Here is a 12,272-nt window from a genome sequence, read left to right as displayed (position 1 = left end):
ATTTAAAATATTCCCATTGAAGCCAGGAGGAAGCCAAGGACACTGCCGTCAAATTACTGATTCCTCATTTAGCGGTTCCAGTGAGTCACGCACTCTCCTTGTTTCCGTTAACCCCCCCACCCACCCCAACACCTTTTGCCTGATTCATCAAATGTCCTTTGATCCCCTTTGTCCTCAATCGGTTTGAAATTTTACCTTCTATTCCAATTCACTTAGTGGTTCCCAAAGGGTACCTACATTGAGACTTAAAAATGTGTCAGTCTAGAGTTTTATTGCTCTTATATTCAGCCACTCTATCGTCTCCAGGCACTAGACAAGAACTTTAGTAACTTCTAGCTCCTTCTGAATTTTCGCATGCCGCACATGTCTATATGAGTGTCTTCTGGAATTTTCATTCTAGGTCATCAATCCTTTTTCCAGAATCGTACTTCTCTGGACTTAAGAATACAGTTTCCTAATTTCCATGCTTCCTGATCGTTGCTGCATCCCACTTCTTCCAGGTTGTCTGGGTTGGGTTTTTCTTGGCTGAAAAACGTGACGTGTACTTTCACTGTACATGACAGTTCCATTCCAATCGCCTTGTACAGAAAGGGGGTTTAGCAGCTTGCATATTGTAAGTTGTGTACTCTAAGTTCAGGGGAAGCTCAGGCTTCAGGTCCAGTCGGGGGAGGAGTGGAGCAGAACTGGGGCTGGGGGGAACGTCCAGGTGGAAGAAAGGGAGGCTGGGAACAACGTGGGTGGCAGACAGTGGTCAATATGCAATGTGGGTGAGGAACACTGGGACCCCTTGCACATAGGTGCCGTGGGGGGTTTGAATGACTTGTAAAACAGCTGAGTCACCCAGAGCCCTAAACCCGATGCAGGGATAGAGGGTCAACACGGGTTGCCAGGCAACAGCCTGAGGCCCAGGAGCAGTGGGCGGCTCCTGAAACCCCAGCTCAGGTTGCGCCACGTCGGGGCCAGGGCCTCCCTGCACAGTTCCAGGCAGAGGACCAGTTTCAGAAAGAGAGAAGGCTGCGGTCTCCGTGATTTCCGGTTCCCCCTGGTGGCCTGGCTCTCCATGGTGGTCCAGTTGGATGTGCACGTCCGGTCCCGTCAAGCGTTCTGCCCCCTGTCTCTGGCCAGCGTCCCCGCGGGGCCCAGCCCTTCTGCCACGGCCTCGCCCTGGCCGCCGGCTTCCTCCCCGGCGCCGGCCTCTCTCTGCAGGACGGGGTGACTCTGTGCGAGCCGGGGTCTGCCATCTGAAGGGTGTCACGTAAGCGATGGGTTTTGCGGGTTGGGCTGGCTGTGCGGGCCCATCTGCTTCCACGGAGTCTTCAGGGTCCGCAACACAGCAGCCTGGCTCTGGAGGAGGCCCACCTGAGGCTAAAAGAGAAGCAGAGCGTGAGCAGAGAGAGATAGAAGGAATTTTACCCATCAAGCAGTTATAGGATACTTTTAAAAATAAATACTCAGAGGAAAGAGGGATTTTGGAAGTTAAAATTGTGAGAGAAGAAACAAAACTCTCCATGGAAATTGGAGAAGGAAGTTGAGAAGATCTCCCACAGAACAAAGCAAAAATCTAAAGTGACGGAAAGAAGGATGAGATATAAGAGAATTAGAGGTATGTTGTCACTGAGACATTTCACCATAAAATTTCAGAGTGCTGAGGGAAAAGAGAAGATTCTAAAAGATTCTAGAGAGCGGGAGACAGAGAAAGGAAAAGTCACATGGAAAGGGCTAGGATTCCACATGTCTCACAAATCAGACATCTCAAAAGCAGCAGTTGAGTCTAGAACGTAAGAGAAAATGTCTTCGAAATTTCAAGGGAAATGAATTTCCCACCTAAAATTTCGTGTCCAACCAAAGTTACACTAAAGAATCTGGGAGGGTAGAAGGAAGATGTTTCAGACAAGCAAGATGTTAAAGAATTTCCTTTCAGTGGATGCTTTGTTGTTATGCGTCTGTCAAACTAGACAAGATTAAAAGATTTAGGACACTCAGTGTATGAAGGGAAATGTTTTGGAGAACAATGTGGCAATAGCCGTAAAATTCCAACTCCTCCAGGAAAGAACAAGGTGGAAGTACTGGCTTATTATAGATCAAGATGTAGCGTGAGGACTCGCTCTGCTACGGAGAAACAGTAATACAAACTAAACAGAACAAAACAGCGACAACAACAGCAAATCTCAGATTTGGGAAATGGGATTACAGTTGGAAAGAGGGAAAGGAATTTCCCAGATGATGTGGAACCTGGGAGCTGACTTACAACAAGCAGCCCAGGTTGAGGCAGGCTATGAGAAGGTGAAACAGAGAATGCTTGATTGAGTTTGAATTCAAACAATTGGGGAAGAACTGGGGAACAAGCGAAATTAAAAAGAGAGTGGCAGGCGTTTGATGTACCTTGATTAGGGGCCGTGGAGCGAAGTCGCTTCGAAGGCCTTGGCTCCTCCATGAGCAATCTGCGGGAGGGGCTGGGGAGAAAAACAAGGGAGAAAGAACGGATTTAGGAAGACAGAGGTGACAAGGCAGGGGGATGGCCGTGGCCTTTCTGGGGGAATGAGGATTCTGTCCCCAACTGCACCCACCCAAGATCTATCCACCCCTCCGGGACTCCCAGACACACACCTGATCTTCCTACAGCTGGCTCCGGAGATCTGAAAATTAAGAGACTCTTCGACGAAGAGAGGCCCGAGGAGTTGGAGGTGTCCACAGGTTCACCTCACCGCTGTAGCTCTGAGGTAGTCCAGTCGCAGCCAGGGAGTCTGGAGGGAGCACGCAGCAGGTTCTGGCTCCGAGCCCAGCAGAAAGCCGACTGCTGGAGGCCGAGCGCGGTCCCTCTTATATGGCAGCAAGGCAGTCGCGTAAGGGACAGGCGTCGTCAGAGGGGGGCCGGCTGGGGTGGGCCTGGCTGGGCTTGCGAGGCGCATTGGGCCAGTCCCCTGCCAGTCAAATGGGGCCCTTCTGAGATGCCGCCATTTCTAGACGTCAATGGTGGATTGATTAATCTAATCATTGAGGAAGAAAATGCATAATGAGCTTTGAGTGTCAGCACAGTGAGGTGCGGTGCCCTGAAAGCGGCTGACAGGAAGATGTGATTAGCTTAGATCTGAGCATGGTCAAGGAAAGCATCCAAAGGGGGGATATCTGGGCTGAAATCTGGAACATAAAATTTGAAATTAGTCAACCTGCACCGGGCTGGGAGAGGCAGGGAGAGAGGAAGGGGAGTGAAGAAAGTGTGCTGAGGCCCGGACTGGAAGGGAGCCCGGCACATTCTGGGAATGGACGGGAGGCCAAGTCCGGGCGCAGAGGTGGTGCGACGTGGAGGCAGGGTCCGCGCAGGAGCTGGTCTTGTTCCAAGGCAGCGGAAAACCGTGGAACGGTGTCCGGCAGTGGGTTAACATTTCAGAAACGACCAGCCTGGCTGTGAAGGAGCGCCAACCCAGGGTCCGCAGAATAAGTCAGGAGAGGCAAGAAGGCTATTGCAGCCCTCGGGGTTGGGCGCAGGGTGCTGTTAGACTGAGACCGAGGGAGGTAGAGGAGGAGAAAGTTCCCTGGTGGGAGAGAAATTTCCAAGAGAAAGCGAGACCCAGTGTGGACAGCCCTTGAGGAAGAGACTGCGGCCTTGGTAGCCCGCCCGTTCGTTCAGGCGGAGGTGGACCGAGAACCTGCTCTGAGTGGGAAGTGGCGGAGCTTGGCTTGCGCACATCTGGTTGAAGGAGCTTTTGAACTGCCAGGGGAGGATGTCAAGTGGCCTTTTGTAAAAAGAGTGGAGCTGAGCGCGATGGCGATGGGGCTGGAGATGCGTGTGAGACCCACACCACTGGCTTTTATTGCTGTGGGTGCACACACGGGTGGAGGAAGACAGCAGGAAACACAGCAGGACACTGGAGGGGATCCCACAGTGGGTTATTTGGTCGGTTTGCATCCTCGTTTTTTTACAGAGACGGGTTCTCGCTCTGTAGCCCAGGCTGGAGTGCAGTGGTGCCATCTCGGCTCGCTGCGGCTACTTGGGGGGCTGAGATAGGAGAATCAGTTCAAGTGATTCTGCTGTCTCAGCCTCCGGAGTAGCTGGACTACAGGTGAGCGCCACCACATCGGGATAATTTTGGGATTTTTTGGAGAGGCGAGGTTTCGCTATGTGCCCAGGCTTGTTTGGAAGTCCTCAGCTCAAGCCATCCTTCCCGCTCAACCTCCCGAGTAGCTGGGACCCCAGGCGCAAGCCACCGTGCCGGGCCAATTATTTTTTGGGTTTGTATTTTTTGTTGAAGTGAGGTTTTGCTGTGTTTTCGCCTCACATACCTTTTCTGTCCCAAGACCCCATCCAGGGTACCACCGTACAATTCGTCACGGTTCCCCTTGGCTGCGACGGTTTCTCACACTTGCCTTGTTTTTGATGACCTTGACACTTTGCATACTGATCAGATGTATTGTGGGATGTCCTCTCCTGAAGTTCGTGTGATGTATTCCTTATGATCTGACTGGAATTATACGTTTTTGTAAGGAAGATTGCAGCGGGAAAGTGCCACTCCCATCCCATCCTGTCTAGAGTACACACCATCAAGCCGGCTTATCACTGCTGCTATTAGTCCTGGTCACCTGGCTGGGGCAGTGTTGATTACGTTTCTCCACCATAAAGTGATTTTCCCACCTCTTTCTCTACTGTACTGTTTGGAAGTCGCTACCTGTAGCCTATACTTAAATAAAAGGGAAGTTATGCTTTATCTCCTTGCAGGGGAATAGCTACCTAAACTCTGCGGAGTTCTCCTGTGTGGAGGATTTTCCCATTCTCCCCACATGTTTGTTTATTCAATCACTTATTTATATCAGTATGGACTTATGGACACCTATTGTATACTTTGGTTTACACTCCAATACTTCAGGGGATGAATTATTCAATAATTGAACTGATTATTTTGTCAAATATTTTACTTAACTATTTAATTAGTAATTATTTAGTTAATTACTTTGTTACACAATGTTTCCAGCTTTGGCCACCGGGAGCTCCTTTAGTTGGCTTCCATGTCCCTTTGTCAACCTCCCATCGCTGTGGCTTTTGGTTTTGTTTGGTTTTGGGCGGCTCCTTTCTCCCTGGCACCACAGGATGCTCCACGCTTATTTGCGTATTCTCATCCTTATTGGGATTGCGTGTGCTCACTGACCAAACCCATAGATTCTTCTGTGAAGTTTCTCTTCCAAACTTTGATCTTTCTTACTGGGATGACTTTTCTCTCTCTTTTTTCCATTATGAGACAAAGTTTTGCTCTTGTCACCCAGGCTGGAGGGCAATAGCATGATCTCGGATCACTGCAATGGCTCAATCTGGGCTCACTGCAACCTCCGCCTCCTGGGTTCAAAGGATTCTCCCGCCTCAGCCTCCTGAGCAGCTGGGACTACAGCGGCCCACCACCATGCCTGGCTAATTTTTCCCTTTTTATTAGGGCGAGACATGAGAATCGCTTCACTCCCGGGAATGGAGTTCTCAGTGAGCCGAAGCCACCGCGCTCCAGCCTGGGTGAAAGAGTGAGACTCTGTTTCAAAATGAATAAGTAAATGAATGAATCAACAAACCAGGAGGAATTACCAAGGGGTCTCGGTGCCTGCCTGCAGTCTGAGCTACTTGGCAACCTGATGTTGGAGGGTCACCTGAGCTGAGGAGGTGCAGGCTGCAGTGAGCTGTGATTGCACCACTGCACTCCAGCCTGGATGACTGAATGAGACCCTGTCTTACTCCACGTACAAACGTTTAATGAAGCATTCTGGTGGTAGAAATATCCTGGAAGTAGCGTATCAGCAGACCCTCCCCCGCGTAATGTAAAACCTGTGCATCTTTCCAGACAGATGTACAGCAAGGAGATAGTGGCACATGTGTGTAGGATGACTGCAAGGGGGCTTTCTGGCTTATGGACGACAGACCCCAATGGCAAGCCAAGAAGCAGCTCCCACTGCACAGTGCTCATTGTGATCCATGCCATGCTTCAATACGAAGTCACCTGTTCCTAGTTTGGAGACGCACGGACCCCACAGAGGCTCTGGTCCTGACCACACCTGTGTTGCCTGCCTGGACCTTATAGTCACTTCAGCGGGACCCCGGCACATGGCACGCCAGGTGTTTGTGAAAGCGAGCCACAAACGATGCTCTTAATGTATGCGTTTGTTGGTGTAGACTTGTGTGACTATGGGGAAAGATGCGATGTGAATGGAGAACAGAGACTGGAGACCTTTCTCTACCTTCCTTTCTGCTTTTAGTAAACACATTTTATATTTGCGATTTGTGAAATTTTAGTAAAAGAGCTGTTCTATAAAATAAGTCTGAAGAGAAAGGTTTATTTAGAAGGATTGAAAACACGAGAGAAAAATCTTTGATGTAAAAAGTTGTCTGTATTTTATTTGGACGTTTACAAAGGAGTGAAAACCAGCCAATAAGAGCCCACTTAATATAATACAAAATACAACAGTTCGTAACGCAACATTTATCAAACTCTGAAAAGATGGGAACTAACTCAACTTAAACATCTATGAGAAAGTTACAGCAAACGACTTGGTTAATGGTGAAACATTTAAAATATTCCCATTGAAGCCAGGAGGAAGCCAAGGACACTGCCGTCAAATTACTGATTCCTCATTTAGCGGTTCCAGTGAGTCACGCACTCTCCTTGTTTCCGTTAACCCCCCCCACCCCAACACCTTTTGCCTGATTCATCAAATGTCCTTTGATCCCCTTTGTCCTCAATCGGTTTGAAATTTTACCTTCTATTCCAATTCACTTAGTGGTTCCCAAAGGGTACCTACATTGAGACTTAAAAATGTGTCAGTCTAGAGTTTTATTGCTCTTATATTCAGCCACTCTATCGTCTCCAGGCACTAGACAAGAACTTTAGTAACTTCTAGCTCCTTCTGAATTTTCGCATGCCGCACATGTCTATATGAGTGTCTTCTGGAATTTTCATTCTAGGTCATCAATCCTTTTTCCAGAATCGTACTTCTCTGGACTTAAGAATACAGTTTCCTAATTTCCATGCTTCCTGATCGTTGCTGCATCCCACTTCTTCCAGGTTGTCTGGGTTGGGTTTTTCTTGGCTGAAAAACGTGACGTGTACTTTCACTGTACATGACAGTTCCATTCCAATCGCCTTGTACAGAAAGGGGGTTTAGCAGCTTGCATATTGTAAGTTGTGTACTCTAAGTTCAGGGGAAGCTCAGGCTTCAGGTCCAGTCGGGGGAGGAGTGGAGCAGAACTGGGGCTGGGGGGAACGTCCAGGTGGAAGAAAGGGAGGCTGGGAACAACGTGGGTGGCAGACAGTGGTCAATATGCAATGTCGGTGAGGAACACTGGGACCCCTTGCACATAGGTGCCGTGGGGGGTTTGAATGACTTGTAAAACAGCTGAGTCACCCAGAGCCCTAAACCCGATGCAGGGATAGAGGGTCAACACGGGTTGCCAGGCAACAGCCTGAGGCCCAGGAGCAGTGGGCGGCTCCTGAAACCCCAGCTCAGGTTGCGCCACGTCGGGGCCAGGGCCTCCCTGCACAGTTCCAGGCAGAGGACCAGTTTCAGAAAGAGAGAAGGCTGCGGTCTCCGTGATTTCCGGTTCCCCCTGGTGGCCTGGCTCTCCATGGTGGTCCAGTTGGATGTGCACGTCCGGTCCCGTCAAGCGTTCTGCCCCCTGTCTCTGGCCAGCGTCCCCGCGGGGCCCAGCCCTTCTGCCACGGCCTCGCCCTGGCCGCCGGCTTCCTCCCCGGCGCCGGCCTCTCTCTGCAGGACGGGGTGACTCTGTGCGAGCCGGGGTCTGCCATCTGAAGGGTGTCACGTAAGCGATGGGTTTTGCGGGTTGGGCTGGCTGTGCGGGCCCATCTGCTTCCACGGAGTCTTCAGGGTCCGCAACACAGCAGCCTGGCTCTGGAGGAGGCCCACCTGAGGCTAAAAGAGAAGCAGAGCGTGAGCAGAGAGAGATAGAAGGAATTTTACCCATCAAGCAGTTATAGGATACTTTTAAAAATAAATACTCAGAGAAAAGAGGGATTTTGGAAGTTAAAATTGTGAGAGAAGAAACAAAACTCTCCATGGAAATTGGAGAAGGAAGTTGAGAAGATCTCCCACAGAACAAAGCAAAAATCTAAAGTGATGGAAAGAAGGATGAGATATAAGAGAATTAGAGGTATGTTGTCACTGAGACATTTCACCATAAAATTTCAGAGTGCTGAGGGAAAAGAGAAGATTCTAAAAGATTCTAGAGAGCGGGAGACAGAGAAAGGAAAAGTCACATGGAAAGGGCTAGGATTCCACATGTCTCACAAATCAGACATCTCAAAAGCAGCAGTTGAGTCTAGAACGTAAGAGAAAATGTCTTCGAAATTTCAAGGGAAATGAATTTCCCACCTAAAATTTCGTGTCCAACCAAAGTTACACTAAAGAATCTGGGAGGGTAGAAGGAAGATGTTTCAGACAAGCAAGATGTTAAAGAATTTCCTTTCAGTGGATGCTTTGTTGTTATGCGTCTGTCAAACTAGACAAGATTAAAAGATTTAGGACACTCAGTGTATGAAGGGAAATGTTTTGGAGAACAATGTGGCAATAGCCGTAAAATTCCAACTCCTCCGGGAAAGAACAAGGTGGAAGTACTGGCTTATTATAGATCAAGATGTAGCGTGAGGACTCGCTCTGCTACGGAGAAACAGTAATACAAACTAAACAGAACAAAACAGCGACAACAACAGCAAATCTCAGATTTGGGAAATGGGATTACAGTTGGAAAGAGGGAAAGGAATTTCCCAGATGATGTGGAACCTGGGAGCTGACTTACAACAAGCAGCCCAGGTTGAGGCAGGCTATGAGAAGGTGAAACAGAGAATGCTTGATTGAGTTTGAATTCAAACAATTGGGGAAGAATTGGGGAACAAGCGAAATTAAAAAGAGAGTGGCAGGCGTTTGATGTACCTTGATTAGGGGCCGTGGAGCGAAGTCGCTTCGAAGGCCTTGGCTCCTCCATGAGCAATCTGCGGGAGGGGCTGGGGAGAAAAACAAGGGAGAAAGAACGGATTTAGGAAGACAGAGGTGACAAGGCAGGGGGATGGCCGTGGCCTTTCTGGGGGAATGAGGATTCTGTCCCCAACTGCACCCACCCAAGATCTATCCACCCCTCCGGGACTCCCAGACACACACCTGATCTTCCTACAGCTGGCTCCGGAGATCTGAAAATTAAGAGACTCTTCGACGAAGAGAGGCCCGAGGAGTTGGAGGTGTCCACAGGTTCACCTCACCGCTGTAGCTCTGAGGTAGTCCAGCCGCAGCCAGGGAGTCTGGAGGGAGCACGCAGCAGGTTCTGGCTCCGAGCCCAGCAGAAAGCCGACTGCTGGAGGCCGAGCGCGGTCCCTCTTATATGGCAGCAAGGCAGTCGCGTAAGGGACAGGCGTCGTCAGAGGGGGGCCGGCTGGGGTGGGCCTGGCTGGGCTTGCGAGGCGCATTGGGCCAGTCCCCTGCCAGTCAAATGGGGCCCTTCTGAGATGCCGCCATTTCTAGACGTCAATGGTGGATTGATTAATCTAATCATTGAGGAAGAAAATGCATAATGAGCTTTGAGTGTCAGCACAGTGAGGTGCGGTGCCCTGAAAGCGGCTGACAGGAAGATGTGATTAGCTTAGATCTGAGCATGGTCAAGGAAAGCATCCAAAGGGGGGATATCTGGGCTGAAATCTGGAACATAAAATTTGAAATTAGTCAACCTGCACCGGGCTGGGAGAGGCAGGGAGAGAGGAAGGGGAGTGAAGAAAGTGTGCTGAGGCCCGGACTGGAAGGGAGCCCGGCACATTCTGGGAATGGACGGGAGGCCAAGTCCGGGCGCAGAGGTGGTGCGAGGTGGAGGCAGGGTCCGCGCAGGAGCTGGTCTTGTTCCAAGGCAGCGGAAAACCGTGGAACGGTGTCCGGCAGTGGGTTAACATTTCAGAAACGACCAGCCTGGCTGTGAAGGAGCGCCAACCCAGGGTCCACAGAATAAGTCAGGAGAGGCAAGAAGGCTATTGCAGCCCTCGGGGTTGGGCGCAGGGTGCTGTTAGACTGAGACCGAGGGAGGTAGAGGAGGAGAAAGTTCCCTGGTGGGAGAGAAATTTCCAAGAGAAAGCGAGACCCAGTGTGGACAGCCCTTGAGGAAGAGACTGCGGCCTTGGTAGCCCGCCCGTTCGTTCAGGCGGAGGTGGACCGAGAACCTGCTCTGAGTGGGAAGTGGCGGAGCTTGGCTTGCGCACATCTGGTTGAAGGAGCTTTTGAACTGCCAGGGGAGGATGTCAAGTGGCCTTTTGTAAAAAGAGTGGAGCTGAGCGCGATGGCGATGGGGCTGGAGATGCGTGTGAAACCCACACCACTGGCTTTTATTGCTGTGGGTGCACACACGGGTGGAGGAAGACAGCAGGAAACACAGCAGGACACTGGAGGGGATCCCACAGTGGGTTATTTGGTCGGTTTGCATCCTCGTTTTTTTACAGAGACGGGTTCTCGCTCTGTAGCCCAGGCTGGAGTGCAGTGGTGCCATCTCGGCTCGCTGCGGCTACTTGGGGGGCTGAGATAGGAGAATCAGTTCAAGTGATTCTGCTGTCTCAGCCTCCAGAGTAGCTGGACTACAGGTGAGCGCCACCACATCGGGATAATTTTGGGATTTTTTGGAGAGGCGAGGTTTCGCTATGTGCCCAGGCTTGTTTGGAAGTCCTCAGCTCAAGCCATCCTTCCCGCTCAACCTCCCGAGTAGCTGGGACCCCAGGCGCAAGCCACCGTGCCGGGCCAATTATTTTTTGGGTTTGTATTTTTTGTTGAAGTGAGGTTTTGCTATGTTTTCGCCTCACATACCTTTTCTGTCCCAAGACCCCATCCAGGGTACCACCGTACAATTCGTCACGGTTCCCCTTGGCTGCGACGGTTTCTCACACTTGCCTTGTTTTTGATGACCTTGACACTTTGCATACTGATCAGATGTATTGTGGGATGTCCTCTCCTGAAGTTCGTGTGATGTATTCCTTATGATCTGACTGGAATTATACGTTTTTGTAAGGAAGATTGCAGCGGGAAAGTGCCACTCCCATCCCATCCTGTCTAGAGTACACACCATCAAGCCGGCTTATCACTGCTGCTATTAGTCCTGGTCACCTGGCTGGGGCAGTGTTGATTACGTTTCTCCACCATAAAGTGATTTTCCCACCTCTTTCTCTACTGTACTGTTTGGAAGTCGCTACCTGTAGCCTATACTTAAATAAAAGGGAAGTTATGCTTTATCTCCTTGCAGGGGAATAGCTACCTAAACTCTGCGGAGTTCTCCTGTGTGGAGGATTTTCCCATTCTCCCCACATGTTTGTTTATTTAATCACTTATTTATATCAGTATGGACTTATGGACACCTATTGTATACTTTGGTTTACACTCCAATACTTCAGGGGATGAATTATTCAATAATTGAACTGATTATTTTGTCAAATATTTTACTTAACTATTTAATTAGTAATTATTTAGTTAATTACTTTGTTACACAATGTTTCCAGCTTTGGCCACCGGGAGCTCCTTTAGTTGGCTTCCATGTCCCTTTGTCAACCTCCCATCGCTGTGGCTTTTGGTTTTGTTTGGTTTTGGGCGGCTCCTTTCTCCCTGGCACCACAGGATGCTCCACGCTTATTTGCGTATTCTCATCCTTATTGGGATTGCGTGTGCTCACTGACCAAACCCATAGATTCTTCTGTGAAGTTTCTCTTCCAAACTTTGATCTTTCTTACTGGGATGACTTTTCTCTCTCTTTTTTCCATTATGAGACAAAGTTTTGCTCTTGTCACCCAGGCTGGAGGGCAACAGCATGATCTCGGATCACTGCAATGGCTCAATCTGGGCTCACTGCAACCTCCGCCTCCTGGGTTCAAAGGATTCTCCCGCCTCAGCCTCCTGAGCAGCTGGGACTACAGCGGCCCACCACCATGCCTGGCTAATTTTTCCCTTTTTATTAGGGCGAGACATGAGAATCGCTTCACTCCCGGGAATGGAGTTCTCAGTGAGCCGAAGCCACCGCGCTCCAGCCTGGGTGAAAGAGTGAGACTCTGTTTCAAAATGAATAAGTAAATGAATGAATCAACAAACCAGGAGGAATTACCAAGGGGTCTCGGTGCCTGCCTGCAGTCTGAGCTACTTGGCAACCTGATGTTGGAGGGTCACCTGAGCTGAGGAGGTGCAGGCTGCAGTGAGCTGTGATTGCACCACTGCACTCCAGCCTGGATGACTGAATGAGACCCTGTCTTACTCCACGTACAAACGTTTAATGAAGCATT

General features: G+C 49.9%; 2 protein-coding genes across 2 annotated transcripts; both read right to left on the bottom strand.

Annotated features, from left to right (window-relative positions):
* Window positions 1–751: 751 nt before the first annotated feature.
* On the bottom strand, window positions 752–2,434 carry LOC129526370 (proline-rich protein 20E). The gene is made up of 2 exons (XM_055360424.2): window positions 2,383–2,434; window positions 752–1,365 (listed from the first exon to the last, which is right to left on the bottom strand). Exons 1-2 carry the CDS (start codon window positions 2,432–2,434, stop codon window positions 752–754), a joined length of 666 nt encoding a protein of 221 aa, XP_055216399.1.
* A 4,851-nt stretch (window positions 2,435–7,285) lies between these two features.
* LOC134757065 (proline-rich protein 20E) lies at window positions 7,286–8,968 on the bottom strand. Its single transcript, XM_063697658.1, has 2 exons — window positions 8,917–8,968; window positions 7,286–7,899 (listed from the first exon to the last, which is right to left on the bottom strand). Exons 1-2 carry the CDS (start codon window positions 8,966–8,968, stop codon window positions 7,286–7,288), a joined length of 666 nt encoding a protein of 221 aa, XP_063553728.1.
* Between the last annotated feature and the right edge of the window lie 3,304 nt (window positions 8,969–12,272).

Source organism: Gorilla gorilla, chromosome 14 (assembly GCF_029281585.2).
Source record: "Gorilla gorilla gorilla isolate KB3781 chromosome 14, NHGRI_mGorGor1-v2.1_pri, whole genome shotgun sequence".
Classification (NCBI taxonomy): domain Eukaryota; kingdom Metazoa; phylum Chordata; class Mammalia; order Primates; family Hominidae; genus Gorilla; species Gorilla gorilla.
The sequence above is the reverse complement of the archived record's forward strand: the minus strand, read 5'-3'. Positions and strand labels throughout refer to the sequence as shown.